General features: G+C 42.8%; 1 protein-coding gene across 1 annotated transcript; it reads right to left on the bottom strand.

Moving 5' to 3' along the window:
• Nucleotides 1–7,096: 7,096 nt before the first annotated feature.
• Nucleotides 7,097–20,941, bottom strand: LOC121535167 (presequence protease, mitochondrial). Its single transcript, XM_041841952.2, has 27 exons — nucleotides 20,718–20,941; nucleotides 20,403–20,508; nucleotides 20,015–20,121; nucleotides 19,625–19,776; nucleotides 19,190–19,304; nucleotides 18,997–19,093; nucleotides 18,675–18,835; nucleotides 18,311–18,437; nucleotides 17,914–18,002; nucleotides 17,587–17,715; nucleotides 17,316–17,429; nucleotides 17,129–17,225; nucleotides 15,982–16,116; nucleotides 15,595–15,733; nucleotides 15,390–15,506; nucleotides 14,926–15,055; nucleotides 12,907–13,027; nucleotides 12,714–12,790; nucleotides 12,346–12,511; nucleotides 12,068–12,168; nucleotides 11,835–11,955; nucleotides 11,571–11,627; nucleotides 11,153–11,265; nucleotides 10,737–10,859; nucleotides 10,258–10,403; nucleotides 7,860–7,962; nucleotides 7,097–7,655 (listed from the first exon to the last, which is right to left on the bottom strand). Exons 1-27 carry the CDS (start codon nucleotides 20,762–20,764, stop codon nucleotides 7,562–7,564), a joined length of 3,084 nt encoding a protein of 1,027 aa, XP_041697886.1. The 5' UTR covers nucleotides 20,765–20,941; the 3' UTR covers nucleotides 7,097–7,561.
• Between the last annotated feature and the right edge of the window lie 2,186 nt (nucleotides 20,942–23,127).

Here is a 23,127-nt window from a genome sequence, read left to right as displayed (position 1 = left end):
CTACTGTATCAATATGTTTTGACCATGACAGTTTACAATCCAGGGTTACTCCAAGCAGTTTAGTCACCTCAACTTGCTCAATTTCCACATGATCTATTACAAGGTTAGTTGAGGTTTAGGGTTTAGTGAATGATATGTCCCAAATACAATACTTTTAGTTTTTGAAATATTTAGGACTAGCTTATTCCTTGCCACCCATTCTGAAACTAACTGCAGCTCTTTGTTAAGTGTTGCAGTCATTTCACTTGCTGTAGTAGCTGACGTGTATAGTGTTGAGTCATCCGCATACATAGACACACTGGTTTTACTGGCATGTCGTTAGTAAAGATTGAAGAAAGTAAGGGGCCTAGACAGCTGCCCTGGGGAATTCCTGATTCTACCTGGATTATGTTGGAGAGCCTTCCATTAAAGAACGCCCTCTGTGTTCTGTTAGACAGGTAACTCTTTATCCACAATATAGCAGGGGGTGTAAAGCCATAACACATAGGTTTTTCCTGCAGCAGACTAAACTCAGCAAAAAAAGAAACATCCTCTCACTGTCAACTGCGTTTATTTTCACCAAACATAACGTGTAAATATTTGTATGAACATAACAAGATTCAACAACTGAGACATAAACTGAACAAGTTCCACAGACGTGACTAACAGACATTGAATAATGTGTCCTTGAACAAAGTGGGGGTCAAAATCAAAAGTAACAGTCAGGATCTGGTGTGGCCACCAGCTGTATAAGTACTGCAGTGCATCTCCTCCTCATGGACTGCACTAGATTTCACCCTCCGATCCAACAGGTCCCAGACGTGCTCAATGGGATTGAGATCCGGGCTCTTCGCTGGCCATGGCAGAACACTGACATTCCTGTCTTGCAGGAAATCACGCACAGAACGAGCAGTATGGCTGGTGGCATTGTCATGCTTGAGGGTCATGTCAGGATGAGCCTGTAGGAAGGGTACCACATGAGGGAGGAGGATGTCTTCCCTGTAACGCACAGCGTTGAGATTGCCTGCAATGACAACAAGCTCAGTCCGATGATGCTGTGACACACCGCCCCAGACCATGACGGACCCTCCACCTCCAAATCGATCCCGCTCCAGAGTACAGGCCTCGGTGTAACACTCATTCCTTTGACGATAAGCGCAAATACGACCATCACCCCTGGTGAGACAAAACCGCGACTCGTCAGTGAAGAGCACTTTTTGCCAGTCCTGTCTGGTCCAGCGACAGTGGGTTTGTGTCCATAGGCGATGTTGTTGCCGGTGATGTCTGGTGAGGACCTGCCTTACAACAGGCCTACAAGCCCTCAGTCCAGCCTCTCTCAGCCTATTGCGGACAGTCTGGGCACTGATGGAGGGATTGTGCGTTCCTGGTGTAACTCGGGCAGTTGTTGTTTCCATCCTGTACCTGTCCTGCAGGTGTGATGTTCGGATGTACCGATCCTGTGCAGGTATTGTTACACGTGGTCTGCCACTGCGAGGACGATCAGCTGTCCGTCCTGTCTCCCTGTAGCGCTGTCTTAGGCGTCTCACAGTACGGACATTGCAATTTATTTCCCTGGCCACATCTGCAGTCCTCATGCCTCCTTGCAGCATGCCTAAGGCACGTTCACGCAGATGAGCAGGGACCCTGGGCATCTTTCTTTTGGTGTTTTTCAGAGTCAGTAGAAAGGCCTATTTTAGTGTCCTAAGTTTTCATAACTGTGACCTTAATTGCCTACCGTCTGTAAGCTGTTAGTGTCTTAACGACCGTTACACAGGTGCACGTTCATTAATTGTTTATGGTTCATTGGACACGCATGGGAAACAGTGTTTAAACCCTTTACAATGAAGATCTGTGAAGTTATTTGGATTTTTACAAATTATTTATGTCGAGTTTATGATCGATAATGTCAAAAGCTGCACTGATGTCTAACAAAACAGCCCCCACAATCTTTTTATCATCAATTCCTCTCAGCCAATCATCAGTAATTTGTGTAAGTGCTGTGCTTGTTGAATGTCCTTCCCTATAAGCGTGCTGAAAGTCTGTTGTCAATTTGTTTACTGTAAAATAGCATTGTACAGTGGGGAAAAAAAGTATTTAGTCAGCCACCAATTGTGCAAGTTCTCCCACTTAAAAAGATGAGAGAGGCCTGTAATTTTCATCATAGGTACACGTCAACTATGACAGACAAAATGAGAATATTTTTTCCAGAAAATCACATTTGTAGGATTTTTAATGAATTTATTTGCAAATTATGGTGGAAAATAAGTATTTGGTCAATAACAAAAGTTTCTCAATACTTTGTTATATACCCTTTGTTGGCAATGACACAGGTCAAATGTTTTCTGTAAGTCTTCACAAGGTTTTCACACACTGTTGCTGGTATTTTGGCCCATTCCTCCATGCAGATCTCCTCTAGAGCAGTGATGTTTTGGGGCTGTCGCTGGGCAACACGGACTTTCAACTCCCTCCAAAGATTTTCTATGAGGTTGAGATCTAGAGACTGGCTAGGCCACTCCAGGACCTTGAAATGCTTCTTACGAAGCCACTCCTTCGTTTCCCTGGCGGTGTGTTTGGGATCATTGTCATGCTGAAAGACCCAGCCACGTTTCATCTTCAATGCCCTTGCTGATGGAAGGAGGTTTTCACTCAAAATCTCACGATACATGGCCCCATTCATTCTTTCCTTTACACGGATCAGTCGTCCTGGTCCCTTTGCAGAAAAACAGCCCCAAAGCATGATGTTTCCACCCCCATGCTTCACAGTAGGTATGGTGTTCTTTGGATGCAACTCAGCATTCTTTGTCCTCCAAACACGACGAGTTGTGTTTTTACCAAAAAGTTCTATTTTGGTTTCATCAGACCATATGACATTCCCCCAATCCTCTTCTGGATCATCCACTCTAGCAAACTTCAGACAGGCCTGGACATGTACTGGCTTAAGCAGGGGGACACGTCTGGCACTGCAGGATTTGAGTCCCTGGCGGCGTAGTGTGTTACTGATGGTAGGCTTTGTTACTTTGGTCCCAGCTCTCTGCAGGTCATTCACTAGGTCCCCCCGTGTGGTTCTGGGATTTTTGTTCACCGTTCTTGTGATCATTTTGACCCCACGGGGGTGAGATCTTGCGTGGAGCCCCAGATCGAGGGAGATTATCAGTGGTCTTGTATGTCTTCCATTTCCTAATAATTGCTCCCACAGTTGATTTCTTCAAACCAAGCTGCTTACCTATTGCAGATTCAGTCTTCCCAGCCTGGTGCAGGTCTACAATTTTGTTTCTGGTGTCCTTTGACAGCTCTTTGGTCTTGGCCATAGTGAAGTTTGGAGTGTGACTGTTTGAGGTTGTGGACAGGTGTCTTTTATACTGATAACAAGTTCAAACAGGTGCCATTAATACAGGTAACGAGTGGAGGACAGAGGAGCCTCTTAAAGAAGAAATTACAGGTCTGTGAGAGCCAGAAATCTTGCTTGTTTGTAGGTGACCAAATACTTATTTTCCACCATAATTTGCAAATAAATTCATTAAAAATCCTACAATGTGATTTTCTGGAGAAAAAAATGCTCAATTTGTCTGTCATAGTTGACGTGTACCTATGATGAAAATTACAGGCCTCTCTCATCTTTTTAAGTGGGAGAACTTGCACAATTGGTGGCTGACTAAATACTTTTTTTCCCCACTGTATCTGGTCAAACACCATATTTTCCCAAACTTTACTAAGGGTTGGTGAATATTACGTCTTTTATACAGGATTAGTAAATGTTTGATATTGTGAGCTGCATAAGGATTTGGAGAATGAGGACATTCCATGTATTTATTTATGTCACTGGTGGGTGCCAGAAGGTATGCGGGCCAAGATAGCTGGGGGGTCACTGGTGCTAATCTTAGAAGGAGTGCGTGATGGAATATCCTGACTAGGGTGCAACACGATACCATAAACGGTGATTCTATTCTGGTGAGGAGTGACACTCAATAACGGTTGGCAACTGTTGGATAGAATTAGCTTGCAAACAAGTATATAAGCTAAGAGATTTCCTTTGTTCAGTGAGTTCAGATAGCAATGGGCCACCCACGTGCCGTTTGCTATGTGAACCCGGTACCGCAATATGAAATACTTTGAATCAACTCTCCATCTTCTTGCATACTGAATTACTTGATGTCAGAGAAACTCATCATAACAGATGGTAACAGGCTGATTGGTCAGCTATTTGAGCCAGTAAAGGGGGCTTTATTATTTCGTAGGTAGCGGAATGACTTTTGCTTCCCTCCAGGCCTGAGGGCACACACTTTCTAGTAGGCTTAAATTGAAGATATGGCAAATAGGAGTGGCAATATTGTCCGCTATTTTCCTCAGTAATTTTCCATCCAAGTTGTCAGACCTCGTGGCTTGTCATTGTTTCGTTTCACTTCACTTGTAGTGTAACAGAATGTGAGATCAGGCTGATTGAACAATGCTAGTGAGTTCAGGATATATATCATCAATGACACGTTGTTGTATTACAATGGTCATATTTTAATACATACACTGAACAAAAATATCAACGCAACATGCAACAATTTCAAAGATTTGACTGAGTTACAGTTCATACAGTGGCTTGCGAAAGTATTCACCCCCTTGGCATTTTTCCTATTTTGTTGCCTTACAACCTGGAATAAAATTGATTTTTGGGGGGTTTGTATAATTTGATTTACACAACATGCTTACCACTTTGAAGATGCAAAATATTTATTATTGTGAAACAAACAAGAAATAAGAGAAAAAAACTGAACTTGAGCGTGCATAACTATTCACCCCACCAAAGTCAATACTTTGTAGAGCCACCTTTTGCAGCAGTACAGCAATCTTTAAGTCATACCACAGATTCTCAAGACATTTAAATGTTTCCCCTTAAACCACTCAAGTGTTGCTTTAGCAGTATGCTTAGGGTCATTGTCCTGCTGGAAGGTGAACCTCCGTCCCAGTCTCAAATCTCTGGAAGACTGAAACAAGTTTCCCTCAAGAAATTCCCTGTATTTAGTGCCATCCATCATTCCTTCAATTCTGACCAGTTTCTCAGTCCCTGCCGATTGAAAAAATTCCCCACAGCAGGATGGTGTTCTCGGGGTGATGAGAGGTGTTGGATTTGCGCCAGACATAGCGTTTTCCTTGATGGCCAAAAAGCTCAATTTTTGTCTCATCTGACCAGAGTACCTCCTTCCATATGTTTGGGGACTCTCCCACATGCCTTTTTGCGAACACCAAACGTGTTTGCTTATTTTTTTCTTTAAGCAATGGCTTTTTTTCTGGCCACTCTTCCATAAAGCCCAGCTCTGTGGAGTGTACGGCTTAAAGTGGTCCTATGGACAGATACTCCAATCTCTGCTGTGGAGCTTTGAAGCTCCTTCAGAGTTATCTTTGGTCTCTTTGTTGCCTCTCTGATTAATGCCCTCCTTGCCCGGTCTGTGAGTTTTGGTGGGTGGCCCTCTCTTGGCAGGTTTGTTGTGGTGCCATATTCTTTTAGTTTTTTAATAATGGATTTATTGGTGCTCGGTGGGATGTTCAAAGTTTCTGATATTTTTTTATAACCCAACCCTGATCTGTACTTCTCCACAACTTTGTCCCTGACCTATTTGGAGAGCTCCTTGGTCTTCATGCTGCTGATTGCTTGGTGGTGCCCCTTGCTTGCTGGTGTTGCAGACTCTGGGGCCTTTCAGAACAGGTGAATATATACTGAGATCATGTGACAGATCATGTGACACTTAGATTGCACACAGGTGGACTTTATTTAACTAATTATGTTACTTCTGAAGGTAATTGGTTGCACCAGATCTTATTTAGGGGCTTCATAGCAAAGGGGGTGAATACAGCACCACTTTTCCATTATTAATTTTTTAGAATTTTTTGTAAGAAGTAATTTTTTTCATTTCACTTCACCAATTTGGACTATTTTGTGTATGTCCATTACATGAAATCCAATTAAAAATCCATTTAAATTACAGGTTGTAATGCAACAAAATAGGAAAAAACGCCAAGGGGGATGAATACTTTTGCAAGGCACTGTATAAGGAAATAATGTAATTGAAAAACATTTATTAGGCCCTAATCTATGGATTTCACATGACTGGGAACACATATGCATCTGTTGGTCACAGATACCTTAAAAAAAGTAAGTAGGGGCATGGATCAGAAAACCATTTGCCTCATGTAGCGCGACACATCTGCTTCACATAGAGTTGATCAGGCTGTTGATTGTGGCCTGAGGAATGTTGTCCCACTCCTCTTCAATGGCTGTGCAAAGTTGCTGGATATTGGTGGGAACTGGAACACACTATCATACACGTCGATCCAAAGCATACCAAACATGCTCAACGGGTGACATGTTTGGTGAGTATGCAGGCCATGGAAGAACTGGGACAATTTCAGCTTCCAGGAATTGTGTACAGATCCTTGCGACATGGGGCCATGCATTATAATGCTGAAAATGGCCGTTGAAGGTGAGCATTTGCCCACTGACGTCGGTTACGACGCCGAACTGCAGTCAGGTCAAGACCCTGGTGAGGATGACGAGCACGCAGATGAGCTTCCCGGAGACAGTTTCTGACGAAATTATTCGGTTGTGCAAAGCCACTGTTTCATCAGCTGTCTGGGTGGCTGGTCTCAGACCATCCCGCAGGTGAAGAAGCCGGATGTGGAGGTCCTGGGCTGGCATGGTTACACGTGGTCTGCTGTTGTGTGGCCGGTTGGACGTACTGCCAAATTCTCTAAAATGACGTTGGATGCGGCTTATGGTAGAGAAATGAACATTCAATTCTCTGGCAACAGCTCTGGTGGATGTTCCTGCAGTCAGAATGCCAATTGCCCGCTCCCTCAAAACTTGACACATCTGTAGCATTGTGATGTGTGAATAAACTGCACATTTTAGTGGCCTTTTATTGTCCCCAGCACCTGTGTAATTATCATGCTGTTTAATCAGCTTCTTGATATGCTACACCGGTTAGGTGGATGGATTATCTTGGCAAAGGAGAAATGCTCTCTAACAGGGAAGTAAACAAATTTGTGCACAACATTTGAGAGAAAAGTTTTTTATGCGGATGGAAAATGGCTGGGATCTTTTATTTCTGCTCATGAAACATGGGACCAACACTTCACATGGTGCATTTATATTTTTATTCATTATACATTATATGTACCCTATGGAAATACAGTATTTCAATAAACAGAAGCCATCTTTGTACATACTTGCATACATTTAGAAGCCAGAGGTGAGTCTATGTCTAGAAATTATACCAATGTCTAGAAATTATACTAATAAATGAAATGTATGTTGTCATATTTGTATATTATGAATATGGTATCGAGGTGAGGTTAGATGTAATGTTATCTATGGGAGCATCTGTTCTCTGTTGTGCGCATTCAGTTTTTGCCCAAAAAACAAAGACTTTCTGGTTAATTCAATACACTTCAAGTAATATTATTACCGGAAACAGTGCAACCACAGTCCAGTTATTCAGGACAATCAAGTAACATTGATGTTCACCATCTTATGACACAGTGCATCTGAAGTCTCTTAATTGGAAAATACAAAAGTGGATAATTCCATGATGTCTGGTTATTTTACCACCCATGAGGGGTCTTTCTTGATGGTGTCATTCTCGGGGCCCATAATAGCAACTCCACATGTCCTCCGTCCAATGCCAAGGTACCTGTGTAAAACATCAATCCCAAATATTAAATGGCCATTCTCTGCATATAAAATGTCATTCAGTCCAGTAATATGGCTTACCTAGGAACAACTTCAAAAATGACAAACTGGTCAACTGTAGTTGGAGCACTCAAAAAACAGGCAGATATTTATATCTGTATACAGATTCAACACCTGAAATGATATTCAACCAAAACTACATTACCTGCCAGCCACATCGACAATCCTCTTGTCTGTGACAGCAAAGAGTCTCTCTCTGTGGGCCTGTTTCAGCTCATCTGTGATTCCACTCAGGAAACGGCCCATACCTGCAACACGGTGGTGTGTCAAGACATGGATTGACAGTTGGTCTTTTTCATCTCTTTGTTTTGGTCCATTTATAACATGTCATTTAGAAGTCAGACATGTATTTCTCTCCAAAGTGAGACCCTGGTAAGGGACAACCTCTCTAATTAAATGTCTCTCTTTGTAGACACTGTAAATGTGTCCAGTGCTGTCCTCATGTACAGTAAAACAGGACACAAAAGAACAGCATGTTAAATGTCAGGTAAAGAGATTTAGAGTTGGCATTTAGACAACTCCAGGAGCGATAAGGAAGGGCACATCTTTTGTCAGCTGTAGTATTTATTACCAGTGTGGTTTCTGTTCAGTATGGAAGGCTCTGAGTGCATCCCAAATGGCACCTTATTCTCTATATAGTGCACTACTTTTAACCAGGGCCCATAGGGATACGCATAGGGCTCTGGTCAAAGGTAGTGCACTATACAGAGGGGAGAACAAGTATTTGATACACTGCGGATTTTGCAGGTTTTCCTACTTACAAAGCATGTAGAGGTCTGTAATTTTTATCATAGGTACACTTCAACTGTGAGAGACGGAATCTAAAACAAAAATCCAGAAAATCACATTGTATGATTTTTAAGTAATTAATTTGCATTTTATTGCATGACATAAGTATTTGATACATCAGAAAAGCAGAACTTAATATTTGGTACAGAAACCTTTGTTTGCAATTACAGAGATCATACGTTTCCTGTAGGTCTTGACCAGGTTTGCACACACTGCAGCAGGGATTTTGGCCCACTCCTCCATACAGACCTTCTCCAGATCCTTCAGGTTTCGGGGCTGTCGCTGGGCAATACGGACTTTCAGCTCCCTCCAAAGATTTTCTATTGGGTTCAGGTCTGGAGACAGGCTAGGCCACTCCAGGACCTTGAGATGCTTCTTACGGAGCCACTCCTTAGTTGCCCAGGCTGTGTGTTTCGGGTCGTTGTCATGCTGGAAGACCCAGCCACGACCCATCTTCAATGCTCTTACTGAGGGAAGGAGGTTGTTGGCCAAGATCTCGCGATACATGGCCCCATCCATCCTCCCCTCAATACGGTGCAGTCGTCCTGTCCCCTTTGTAGAAAAGCATCCCCAAAGAATGATGTTTCCACCTCCATGCTTCACGGTTGGGATGGTGTTCTTGGGGTTGTACTCATCCTTCTTCTTCCTCCAAAGACGGGGAGTGGAGTTTAGACCAAAAAGCTATATTTTTGTCTCATCAGACCACATGACCTTCTCCCATTCCTCCTCTGGATCATCCAGATGGTCATTGGCAAACTTCAGACGGGCCTGGACATGCGCTGGCTTGAGCAGGGGGACCTTGCGTGCGCTGCAGGATTTTAATCCATGACGGTGTAGTGTGTTTCTAATGGTTTCTTTGAGACTGGGTTCCAGCTCTCTTCAGGTCATTGACCAGGTCCTGCCGTGTAGTTCTGGGATGATCCCTCAACTTCCTCATGATCATTGATGCCCCACGAGGTGAAATCTTGCATGGAGCCCCAGACCAAGGGTGAATGACCGTCATCTTGAACTTCTTCCATTTTCTAATAATTGCGCCAACAGTTGTTGCCTTCTCACCAAGCTGCTTGCCTATTGTCCTGTAGCCCATCCCAGCCTTGTGCAGGTCTACAATTTTATCCCTGATGTCCTTACACAGCTCTCTGGTCTTGGCCATTGTGGAGAGGTTGGAGTCTGTTTGATTGAGTGTGTGGACAGGTGTCTTTTATACAGGTAATGAGTTCAAACAGGTGCAGTTAATACAGGTAATGAGTGGAGAACAGGAGGGCTTCTTAAAGAAAAACGAACAGGTCTGTGAGAGCCGGAATTGAACCCAATTGAAAATCTTTGGAGGGAGCTGAAAGTCCGTATTGAACAGCAACAGCCCCGAAACCTGAAGGATCTGGAGAAGGTCTGTATGGAGGAGTGGGCCAAAATCCCTGCTGCAGTGTGTGCAAACCTGGTCAAGACCTACAGGAAACGTATGATCTCTGTAATTGCAAACAAAGGTTTCTGTACCAAATATTAAGTTCTGCTTTTCTGATGTATCAAATACTTATGTCATGCAATAAAATGCAAATTAATTACTTAAAAATCATACAATGTGATTTTCTGGATTTTTGTTTTAGATTCCGTCTCTCACAGTTGAAGTGTACCTATGATAAAAAATTACAGACCTCTACATGCTTTGTAAGTAGGAAAACCTGCAAAATCGGCAGTGTATCAAATACTTGTTCTCCCCACTGTATAGGGAATAGGGTGTTATACGCAGGCTCTACCTTTATCGGAGGGGGCGACGGGGGAGTCCACGGCTGAGAACACGGACAGCTTGGCCTCATCAATGTCCTGCTGGGTAAACTGTCCTGATCTGGCCCAGTCCACACCCTTACGGAACGCTGACAGAGTCTGTACTGAGTTGGGGTCTCTGAAATCAACACAGGGACATGCAAATTAAATATGAGAAAAAGTGATCTAATGTATTAAAATTGTACATGTATAACTCCTCTTAATGTATTCTGAACATTTCATGACTCTAGGATCAAGAAAATGCATTCAAAATAGTTCTGATGTTTCGTGATTGTATGTTGTTCATCAATGGTCAAATATGGCAGGTTTTTCAATTTCCTGAGAAGTTCCAGTTTTGGAGATTTTCTTTTGACAGTGACTCTGTCATGTTTTAATCTGGTTAACTACTATTAAAACCTGTTTGAGAACAATATAATCCTGTTTTATTACAGTATATCGATACATTACACACCTGTATGAATAGAAGGTGAATAGTCCTCCTCCCATCCTGGCCCCTCCACCGTAGGCACCACCCTTTTCTCTGATCTCTCCATGCAGGTACTTAGCAGTCATCATCCGGGCCAGGATATTCAGGCTGAGGGAGAGAGGGGACGAGCATGGGTAAATAACGGGCTGCAGAATTCTGGTAACTTTCTGAAATATCCCAAGTTTTCCAGAAATCCTGGTTGAAGGATTCTGGATTTTGTGCATTTTCTCCACGATTCCAGAAATATACCAACACAGGATTTCTGGAAGATCAGGGAATTTTGGAAAAGTAACCAGAATTTTGGAACCCCAGTAAATGTAAACATGGATGTGAGAGGGTATGGAAAGACATGGAACATGAACTACTAGGGTGGAAGCTTTACACAGTATTAAGACAGTCACCTGGCATAGTCCTCATGGGTGAAGGGCACGGTGCGGATACACTCGCTGACAAAGTTGATTGGGAAGGGCATTGGGAAAAATGTCTTCATCTGGCAGGGCTTGAAGTTGGGCTCCTGTGTGGGGATGATCAAACACACTCACATTAGCTCAATGGTAGAATATGGAGGTCAGAGACCAATGATAAATAAGTGTTACTTAACAACAATGAAAGGAAGGTCAAACTAATGTTCAGGGGCTGTATGGATCAAGCGTCTGAGAGTAGGTGTGCTGATCTAGGATCAGGTCCCCCGTCCACCATGTAATCTTATTCATTGTGATCTAAAAGGCAAAACTGATCCTAAATCAGTATTCCTATTGAGATGCTTGATACAGTACATACGGCCCCAGGGCCTAGTTTCAAAGTGGAGGCGGTACGCACAGCGACAAGTTTTCTACTTGGGCCAGATCCAGGGGCTGCCAGTGGGTCAAGAGGTCTCTGTTAGGATCAAAAGAAAAGTGGATAAAAACACCAAGATACAGGCTTCGTCCCAAATGCGACCCTATTCTCTACATATGGGCCCTGGTCAAAAATAGTGCGCTATGTAGGGAATAGGGTGCAATTTTGGACACAGGCACAGTACTCATTTCACTTGGTTACAGTGCAGTCTCAGTACAGTACCAAGATAGTGTGACAAATTCATACCTCAGTGATATTGGGCAGGACTGGTTTGCAATCCTTCTTATTGGAAGCAACGTTACACATGAAGTTATCCAATTGTCCAGCGGCATTAGACATCTTCTGCGGTGTTGCGTTAACCGCACATCTGTCCGAATAACAAGAAGTTGTAAGACACTTTACGTAAAGTCAACATAGAGAAATCATAGTAAAATCTTAACCTTTGATAAGTAGCGGTCACGTGTAAAGACTATGCCCACCTCATGTTCAGTGGGTTGAGAATGTGCCTCTTGATTCTAGGAAGTGTCCGTAGAACTTGGGTGAGGTCTGGCATTTCTGCGACCCTCTTCATAAACTTGACCTGATATTCAAGATACACAAGAAAACTGAGATTTCTTTCATTTGAGTGTACAGAAGTGCATTATATTCTCATTCAGAGGCTACAATACCAGTGTCCTTCGTCATAGAGCTTTTTCTTCGCTTGTAGACCCTCAGGTTACATGGTTTGACTTCACCACAGTCCTCCCCCCTCTCTCACCTGCTCCATCCCTCCGAAGGTCTCCTGTAGTTCTCCTGTTGGGGTAAGGTTGCGAGCCGCCCGCGTCATGGTATACATGTGACCAGAGTAAGAGATCCCATTGGCCAGTTCCTGAGCCGACATCATGACCAGCACACGCAGACGCTCCTCGTCATCAAAGTGCGGGCTGTGGTTCAAGGTTCACAGCAGAGAGCGAGAAGGGCTCAAATAATATCAATCAAATGATTTATTAGAAAACAATGAACATGTGGATTATTAGTGACCATAGATGGATTATTTACAGTTTGATAATTATCTGATAAGAACATATAACCATTTATTACTGTTCTATGTGCCATGGTATTATTCTGATGGACATGTGAGCCTACCTGTTGAATATGTCACTCCACAGGTGAAACATATCAGGAAGATTCCTCTCCAGGCAGGAAGATGAGAGGAGGACTCCCTGTGAATCAGACAGAGGTGATGGAGAATGCTCTTTCTTGTAGCTAATTGCATTGCGTACTTGCGTAAGGTATAAACTAGGCTTTATGGTGACTGACTGACTGGCTGGGGGCTGACCTGTTCATACATGTCCATGTTAGAGTAGTCAGGGTTGACCGATGTGGAGATGGACATGCCTCCTGTCTTCAGCTCCATCTGCTGTGCCTGCTGCCTGTAGTCCAGCCTTCCACAGCCCATCCTGAAATAACACACCTTTTCAATTATCATATGTCTTATCTTACAGCCACACGGGACCAACACACACTCCTTATCATACACACCTTACACCCCATCCTGAAATAACACACACTCCCATTACCTTTTCACAAATCACCTAACAACCAACACAGCACGCCGTCTCACAATCACTTCAGTAACCCAGACTGACAGACATTCTCAGGACAAAAGCTTAATAGTCTATATCCCAATTGCAACTACCTCCATTGCCTGCAACTTAATTTATGTACAGTTGAAGTCGGAAGTTTACATACACTTAGTCATTAAAACTCGTTTTTCAACCACTCCACACATTTCTTGTTAACAATCTATAGTTTTGGCAAGTCGGTTAGGACATCTACTTTGTGCATGACACAAGTAATTTTTCACTTATAATTCACTGTATCACAATTCCAGTGGGTCAGAAGTTTACATACACTAAGTTGACTATGCCTTTAAACAGCTTGGAAAATTCCAGAAAATGATGTCATGGCTTTAGAAGCTTCTGATAGGCTAATTGACATCATTTGAGTCAATTGAAGGTGTACCTGTGGATGTATTTCAAGGCCTACCATCAAACTCAGTGCCTCTTTGCTTGACATCATGGGAAAATCAAAAGAAATCAGCCAAGACCTCAGGAAAAAAATTGTAGACCTCCACAAGTCTGGTTCATCCTTGGGAGCAATTTCCAAACGCCTGAAGGTCCCACGTTCATCTGTACAAACAATAGTATGCAAGTATAAACACCATGGGACCACGCAGCTGTCATACCGCTCAGGACGCGTTCTGTCTCCTAGAGATGAACGTACTTTGGTGCGAAAAGTGCAAATCAATCCCAGAACAGCAAAGAACCTTGTGAAGATGCTGGAGGAAACAGGTACAAAAGTATCTATATCCACAGTAAAACGAGTCCTATATCGACATAACCTGAAAAGCCGTTCAGCAAGGAAGAAGCCACTGCTCCAAAACCGCCATAAAAAAGCCAGACTACAGTTTGCAACTGCACATGGGGACAAAGATCGTACTTTTTGGAGAAATGTCCTCTGGTCTGATGAAACAAAAATATAACTGTTTGGCCATAACGACCATCGTTATGTTTGAAGGAAAAAGGGGGATGCTTGCAAGCCAAGAACACCATCCCAACCGTGAAGCACAGGGGTGGCAGCATCATGCTGTGGGGGTGCTTTGCTGCAGGAGGGACTGGTGCACTTCACAAAATGATGTGGATATATTGAAGCAACATCTCAAGACATCAGTCAGGAAGTTAAAGCTTGGTCGCAAATGGGTCTTCCAAATGGACAATGACCCCAAGCATACTTCCGAAGTTGTGGCAATATGGCTTAAGGACAACAAAGTCAAGGTATTGGAGTGGCCATCACAAAGCCCTGACCTCAATCCTATAGAACATTTGTGGGCAGAACTGAAAAAGCGTGTGCGAGCAAGGAGGCCTACAAACCTGACTCAGTTACACCAGCTCTGTCAGGAGGAATGGGCCAAAATTCATATTACTTATTGTGGGAAGCTTGTGGAAGGCTACCCGAAACATTTGACCCAAGTTAAACAATTTAAAGGCAATGCTACCAAATACTAATTGAGTGTATGTAAACTTCTGACCCACTGGGAATGTGATGAAATAAATAAAAGCTGAAATAAATAACTCTACTATTATTCTGCCATTTCACATTCTTAAAATAAAGTGGTGATCCTAACTGACCTAAGACAGGGAATTTTTACTGTCAGAAATTGTGAAAAACTGAGTTTAAATGTATTTGGCTAAGGTGTATTTAAACTTCTGACTTCAACTGTATATGAAACCACACGAGCTAAGCCTTCTGGACAATACACAAATGATATGTCATATCATATGGGGTCTGGACTCACTTGGTGATGACACTGCAGAAGAGGGGCACGTATAGTTTGAGGTCCTCAGGGAGGCTGTTGAGACTACACATAGCTCTGAAGTAGACCATGCCATTGGTGGGCTGCTCACAGTACTGCACTGGTACTCCTCCTAGTGGGGTGAAGAGAGTAGAACAGGACAAATGTCAAAGGTAGGCAAAACCATGAGACAAATTACCTGAGCGTCCTAATGTTCAACTTCAAGGACTGATTCTCCAGGGAGCTACAGAATTTCTGTCTTGACGTATGGACTAGTTCATTTGTCAGTCTACTCATACTGAGAAATTGTACATCAAAATTTATCCATAGTACCGTGCATGTTGTTTTAAATGAGGGGTTTAGTCTATCAAAACAGACCGACTGGGTGGACTAGAGTGTAATCTCAGAACCCAGAGTAACTAGAGTGTAGCGTCAGTGTGTATCCAATAATACAGTAAGTACTGTACCTGCAGCGCCCATCTCTACACGTGTGACTGCTATCGTTGGTTCAATGTCAGATACTTTCAGGGCAGGGAGACATGAGGCATCCTGGATCTTGCTCTGAACCGATAGCAGCTCAAGACCTGAATTGAAAACAACACAAAATTAAAAAATGTTTTCATAATGAAGTCAATGAGTCTCTCTATTCTCCTCTATAGGCGTAGAACTGACCTTTCTCATAGATGTCTTTCTTGTCACTCTCAGACAGAGCCTGTACCTTCTTCTGGAGTTTCTCCTGCTCTGCTTTGGCCTGTTTCTCCAGGTACGCCTCATCAGGACTCATAGACAGAGTCAGTCTGTGAGTATTATCCTACACGGGCACAAACATGACACTCATGTGACATGACCATAACACTAAATAGTGTCATGTAAGTGACATCATTACACTGATGATGTAATTTTCTGCTTTCAACAACACCCTGGTCTATGAAACCTGCATGATGACTTCTCAACTTTCTTGATTAGACTGCTGTATCTGTATCTGTTACATACGCAATTCAGATGCTATCTATACTGAAACTTAAAACTCAACTTATTTTCTCCTGTCTGGTTACTCACCTTGAAGTAGTGCAGGACTTTCTCCTGGAGGAAGTGAGGGTTGTTCTTCAAGGCCTGCCTGAACTGGGTCACACTGTCGCTGACCTTCAGCAGCTGAACCGGGTCACCATCGTGGTTCCAACAGGAAGCTATGTACTGTTAGCCGAGAGACAACATACAGGAGGAAACATGGTTACACTGTACACAAGAGCTGCACCCAGGTGTGTGTGTTTCTGTGTGTGTGTGTCCATCATGGTTCCAGCAGGAAGTTATGTATGGCAGAGACAAGTAAGCATGAGTTGACCCACACAAAACACCAAAATAGATAGAGAGGTGCTGACTAACGGAATAGTACACTTACCAGAGGTCATACCGTATACAGGAGCTGCTCCCAGGACAATCACTATGGATATTCTTGAGTCTGTCTTTATATACAGTGAGCTTCAAAAGTATTGGGACAGTGACACATTTTTGGTTGTTTTGGCTCTGTACTCCAGCACTTTGGATTTGAAATGATACAATCTGTGCATCTAACTTTCTCACTCATCATTATTCACGATTCATTCAGGACTATCCATAACATTGGTAGCGTCCACATTAATGTAGAAGTGTTTAGAAACATATATATTCTTATTTACAATAAAAGTGACTCCAAAATGACACATTGGGCACAAAATAAACTGAAACACAACCAAAACAAACAGCAAATGAATCCAACAAATTTGTAGTCACAAGCTTGATGTAGTCATTGCGTGCTATGAATATGGGACCAAATACTTAACTTTTACTACATTAATACACATAAGTAATTTGACCCAATACTTTTGGTCCCCTAAAATGGGGGGACTATATACAAAAAGTCCTGTAATTTCGAAACGGTTTACCCGATATGGATGAAAATACCCTCAAATGTAAGTTGACAGTCTGTACTTTAACCTCAGTCATTGTATCATTTCAAATCCAATGTGCTGGAGTACAGAACCAAAACAACAAATAATGTGTCACTGTCCCAATACTTTAGGAGCTCACTGTACAATTTAATTCCCTGCACATTTAATCTCTGTATAGGGTGTGCATGTGTGTGTTTAGGGACTTTTCAATGACTTGTTCATGGTTAAAATAGCACAGGGGAGACACTAGTCATGCTGGGGCCTTGTACTGTACTCACCGAGGCCAGAGACAGGCCGAAGCTGGTAGACTGATGTTTCATCTGGATCTCAATCTTATGAAGCAGGGCCTCTATCCTCTCCTCCTCAAATCCATTACTGTACCATTAGGAGGGAAGTACAGTTAGATGACATGGCATTATTGTAATGAAAAAAGTTACAAGAAACATTAGCAGCAAGTGTACTTACGCAATGATCTCATCAATGGTTTGGATGATGATTTGCTTGACTCTCTCTATATCTTCTTCGGCCATTCCTTGTAAGCCAATACTGAACGATGCCTCTTTGGTGCTCCCATCATATCTGAAAAATATATATACACTGGTAAATTAAGTATATACTGTTTCACTCAAAAGGTAAAAACTTTAAACAACATTTATTTCATTGCTCCCCAGCATACTATGACAATGTTGTTCTCATGTAACAAAGTGAGTTCTAAACACCTCCCACTTGAACATACCCTACGACAGAAGAGAAGTCTGTTCCTATCTTAGGTTCTATAAGGGCCTTGTAGAAGGGAGCGTTGGGTCCAGAGACCATCAGAGAGGACAGCAGACTCAGGGTGAAGCCCTCAAACGTATCTGTGATACTGCAGAGAGAAGAACACATGAATGAGACCACTACATTATCACTTACTGATTTGAAGCTAAATGACCAAAATGCATGTGGAAATCACGGTATGCACCAATTGAGGTTACAGTCACTTTAAAACTGACCAATGTATACTATCCCAGACACAATTTTAGAGAAACAAATGTTGGTGTTGCAGTAGACCAGTATTACATACTCTCCTAGCAGGTAGCTCATACACAGTGTGTTCTGTTTGGCTGCATCAGGAGCCATAGCATCGGGACTGCAGGTCACATGGTCCTCTCTCTGTGGACAAATCCATTAGAATTACAATAATTATAAAAACGTTATTGTCCACACAATGTGGAAATGTATCTTTGGCTTCACACATAAAAATACAGACATTAAAACATCATCAAACAGCACCTTATCATCAAGATCATTCAAATAAGCAATTACAGTTAAATTAATTCAAACTTCCAAACCATAGACCTTGCCAAAGTTGCTCAAGTTGAGAGCATAGATTTTGAATATCTGGGAGCTGATAATGAATGAACTAATATCTGACAGCTGGTACTGACTGAGCTACAATGACACTAAATGGGCAGACTCACAGGCCTGTCCCAATGGAGTTGGTTAGGGACAGCAGTGTCAGGCTCAGTGCGTTCAAACTTGGAAAGAGCCTCCTCCTGGATCTGTTTCAGGTGCTGCTCTAAGGGCAGGTCCCCGTAGGTGAAGAACCTGAGGAGCAGAAAAGGGGAAACCCTGTTACTGCCAAGGCCCAACAGAGTTGTGTGACAAGACACAGTGCGACCGTACCGAGTATTTAATATTGGGGTGTGTGACAGTGTTGTGCCGTGCATTGCTAAGTGGTAATGTGTGACAGTGTACTGTACAGGTCATGGTGTATCACAATGTCCTTTACAGTGTGTTGCTAGTATGGAGCAGTAGCTAGTGTGGCAGCGTGTTAGACTGTACCTTGCGTTGCTGGGGTGGTAGTGTGTGGCGTGGAAGTGCTTGAGTTGCTCCCAGGAGAGGTCAGGGATGGCCAGAGGTTCCCCTCCAGACACCACACCATATGTGTGGTCAGGATACAGCTTGTTCTGGAGGTGCTGGGCATACACTTGCTCATTGTCTGACTGAAATCACATACAGAGAGGAAATGTAAGACTCCAATATGACATCCATTTGTCCATCTCCTGAGCAAATGATTCTGTAATTAACATAGCCTAACTCCCACAAAATAATCACAATAAATCTAATAAAAAATCTCTTAATAGTTGGGAAATAAATAACTCACAAAAGCACCCTTCATTTCATTGAAGACAACTCCTTTGAAGACCAAAGGGGAACTAGGATCTGTAGGGTTTTCATTCTCCAGTCTCCATCCCTCCTGCCTTTAATGAAACACATTGAGGACAAGGGTGTGAATACCAGACTTCTGATATCACTGATTATGATTAAAGAGGCATCTATTTAAACATCACACTTACCGAAAATCTAGTTCCCCTAGACAAGGGAAAAACACTGCATCCAGATACACAGAGAGGAGATTCTGGAAGTCTTTCTCGTTTTGTGTGGAGAATGGATACATGGTGAAATCACTGGCTGTGAATTAAAAACAATGATTTTAGACACCATTCACACACACAGACACACACATGTAACCGGTGTGAAATGGCTAGCTAGTTAGCGGTGCGCGCTAGTAGCATTTCAATCGGTGACGTCACTCGCTCTGAGACCTTGAAGTAGTTGTTTCCCTTGCTCTGCAAGGACCGCGGCTTTTGTGGAGCGACGGGTAACGGTGCTTTGAGGGTGACTGTTGTCGGTGTGTGTAGAGGGTCCCTGGTTCAAGCCCAGGTAGGGGCGAGGAGAGGGACGGGAGCAACACTGTTACACACACACACATACACATACACACACAGTACCTGTGAATGCGTTCATGAAGGTAGAGAGTGATCTGTTGAGCATGTTAAAGAAGGGGTCTCTGCAGGGGTATTTCTCTGAGCCACACAACACTGTGTGTTCCAGGATGTGTGGAACCCCTGTATTGTCCATCGGGGTCGTCCTGAGCTGAACACTGCAAAGGTGTTAGGACAAGAGAAGGAAAACCTGTCATTACAAAAAGCTCTGGCTTAAAATAATTTTGTTATTAAACGAGTACATTTAATTTTATCTAATCTCTTCCATCAGCCCACTCTCTCTCTGTCACGGTAGCAATTGAGCCTGGGGACAAGTTTACATTTGACCTAATCCAAATTACATTTGACCTTATCCAAATAAAGCACACTCCACTTCCACAAATGTGGGATTATTACCTAAAGAGATTGTTTTTGTCATCTCTAGCTGCGTGTAGATACTGGGCGTCTGTGTTGTCATGGGTCAGTTTGACAGCCGTAAGGAACAGGTCAGGAACAGCAACCACCTGCAGAAATACAGGAAGATAATATCACATTTTATCTTGACCTTACACTAACCCTTGACTAGAAGTTTATGTGAAGCTGATCAGAATCAGGGTGTTCTTCTTGTTGTGGATCGGTGTTTCCCAATCCTAGGGTCCCAAAGGGATACACATTTTTGTTTTTGCGTTTGATTAGTGGAATCAGGTGTTTTAGTGCTAAGGCAAACAATTTGCACCCCTTTGGGTCCCCAGGACCATGATTGAGAAACACTGTGGTGAATAATGTGATGAGCTGGACAGTTTACCTCCTTGACTGTGAAGCCATGGATCTTCTGTCCTGCCTGGTACTGCAATGCTCTCTCTGTTGCTGAGGTGCTCCTGAACCTCCATGATGGATTCAGCCCCTGGAAACTGGATTTGCCAAGAGAGAGACAATTGCTGGCTTGCATCAGCTGCTATACATTTGTTTAGATGCCGTTCTAGACAGCAGAACACAGTGCGAGAAGACAGCTATACATGTTTACCTGCGTGTAAGGAAAGCATAGATATACTTGACACCACTGAAGGAAAGGTGTTTGAATATAACGTTACAGTATTTAACTGGCTAGCTAGCTACTCACCTTAGATATCGAAGTTTCTGGAGAACTGTTTTACTCTGCCTAAACATTATTTCCTTAATTTAGCGACAATAAATCTAATGGGTATTTATCCATACACGTGCATATCAGAATACTATGCTCTGAACAGCTTTACTATCAACAAATTATCACGATTTGGTTAGTTACACAACCATGTCCTCTCATGCCGACCGTACTGCTGTAGTTGACACATTAAAATTGAAGTGGACATGTAAACGTTGCGTCATCTGCGCAAATGACAGATAAACCAATACATGTATTGACCCAAATCACTCATTGATATTGGTATGAGTGGGTTCATGTTGTTTATAGATCTACAAAGCTGCGGTTTGCTCGTTAGAGTTGATCGACTAGACTTGTACAACCTAATTTTCTATTGGCTAAGCGGGTTAGAACATCAGATATGATTGGGTAAACGTGGTATGACGAATGTTACAACGCCATGACGTCCCGGAAGTTTTCAGGCAACACCAACCCTGGCAACATGTGGTTCTGGACGTAGCTAGCGAGCAGCGAGTAGGGTGGACGAAATTGAGGAAATTGAGAAAAGGTTGGAGAAGCAATAGCTGTGCTGGAATGCGAACAATATGGGTGTCAATTCTGATGATATGGAGCAGAAGGATGAGGGTCGATGACCGGAATGGTCTGTAGTGGAAAGACATAGGAAGAAGAGAGATCATGATACTGAAAGCAGTAGAGCATCTAGTAAAGAAAGCATAAAGAGGGCCAAGGTAGGAAGCAAGAGTAATAATGTGTCAGGGGTGGAAAGTGTTGATGGTGTTTGATGAGACCACAGGGCCTCATTTGCACCCTATCCGACTAACTAATGCTGTAGAGAATGAAATAGGTGAAGTCAAATTAGCCCGGTTCATTGGAAATGTTCATATTTTGTGGTAGCCAGGCTCAGCAAGGGAAGATTATGCACATGTACATTTAATGGGAAGAAGATTAAAAGCCATGTCCCAGGTGCTTATGATAGGTTGGGGGGAGTCATCAATGGGGTCCCAATATCTATGTACACAGGTGATATTAAGAAAATGTGAAGGGAGGTAGAGTGATTGAGGTCAAAAGGTTGAGCAGTAGGAAAGTGGCTCAAAGAAGTGAAAGCTTATCAGTGCTGCTGAGGTTTGAGAAGGTTTTTCCTGGAAAAGTACAGATAGGAATCCTTAGTTTCAATGTCAGAGAATTCGTCCTATCCCCATTGCAGTGTTTTAAATGCCAAATAATGGAACATGTAGCTGTTCAGTGTAAAGGAAAGAAAAGATTTTCAAGTGTGGAGGGGAACATGATTATGGTGAATGTGGGAGCAATGTGAAGGTTAAGTGTTGTAATTGTGGGGTGGGGGGGAGGGACAACAACATAGTGCAGCATTTGGTGGATGCCAGGTGAAGAGAGAGGCTCAGAGATATACAATCAGTCATAATGTATAGTATGCAGAGGCTGTAAGACAGATTGGTAGAACTACAGTGCGGACTGATGGAGCTTACATGGATGTACCTGTAGTAAGTGGACCTACTGTCAGGGCTGGTGCTTCTGATGGTCCTGGCATGGTTTCGAGGCCTGTTCAGAAATCTTGTGCTCATGAATGTGCGGTGTCAAAGGACACTTTAATAATGAATAAAGTTGACTTCATAGCTTTTATTGGTAAGGTTATCAACACGACTCTGGTTTTGGAAAGCAGAAATGCCAGGTTGAAGGTTATTGTGGAGATGGCAAAAGAGATATTGGGGGTAACAGATGTTACTGTTGAAATGATTGTTAACATGCTGAACAATCCTAAGGGTGGAGTGTTTCAGCATGATATAGATCAAGTTTAATGGGGTTGGGGAGGGTGTGGTAGAAGTTAGTAGGGATTTATTTGGTTTTGATATATTTTTTTATGGAAGTACAGAATTGGGCAGATCATGACTGATCGTACATTCCAGCACAGTAGGTGGCGGCATGCACTTTAAATGTTTGTTTGCGGACCGGCAAGAAGAAGAAGAACAGGTTTCAATTCATGTCCCTTTAAATTGAGGACTTTCTAATAATACTCTTCTGTTATTCTTTCAACCCTTTTCATTTCTTACAACAAAAGGTGATTAAGACGAGACATTGTCACAGCTTAAATGGGCACAAAAGATAACATGTGCGCGACACAAACACCTTTTGTGCAGACTTTCCAGTCATGTTCCCAGAAGAGAAAGTAGCTAGCTAGATAAAGTGTAAAGTGGTTGTCCCACTGGCTATCATAAGGTGAATGCACCAATTTGTAAGTTGCTCTGGATAAGAGCGTCTGCTAAATGACGTAAATGTAGTAAACAATCTCTGTTCCAGTTCTTAGTCTGTGTGTAAGTTGCTTGGTCTACCAGCAGATGGTGGTAGAGGGTCAAGTCTTCCAATTATGGTCATG

The sequence above is a fragment of the Coregonus clupeaformis genome, chromosome 21 (genome assembly GCF_020615455.1).
Source record: "Coregonus clupeaformis isolate EN_2021a chromosome 21, ASM2061545v1, whole genome shotgun sequence".
NCBI lineage: Eukaryota > Metazoa > Chordata > Actinopteri > Salmoniformes > Salmonidae > Coregonus > Coregonus clupeaformis.
This window is presented reverse-complemented; position numbering and strand designations above follow the sequence as displayed.

Coding starts and splice junctions, on each gene's coding strand:
- LOC121535167 (XM_041841952.2), bottom strand. CDS start 20,764: ATGTTTAGGCAGAGTAAAACAGTTCTCCAGAAACTTCGATATCTAAG. Junction 19,305..19,624: donor CTTCATGAACGCATTCACAG/GTACTGTGTGTG, acceptor TTTAATTCACAG/CCAGTGATTTCACCATGTAT. Junction 10,404..10,736: donor TTCACCTTCTATTCATACAG/GTGTGTAATGTA, acceptor TGTTGATTTCAG/AGACCCCAACTCAGTACAGA.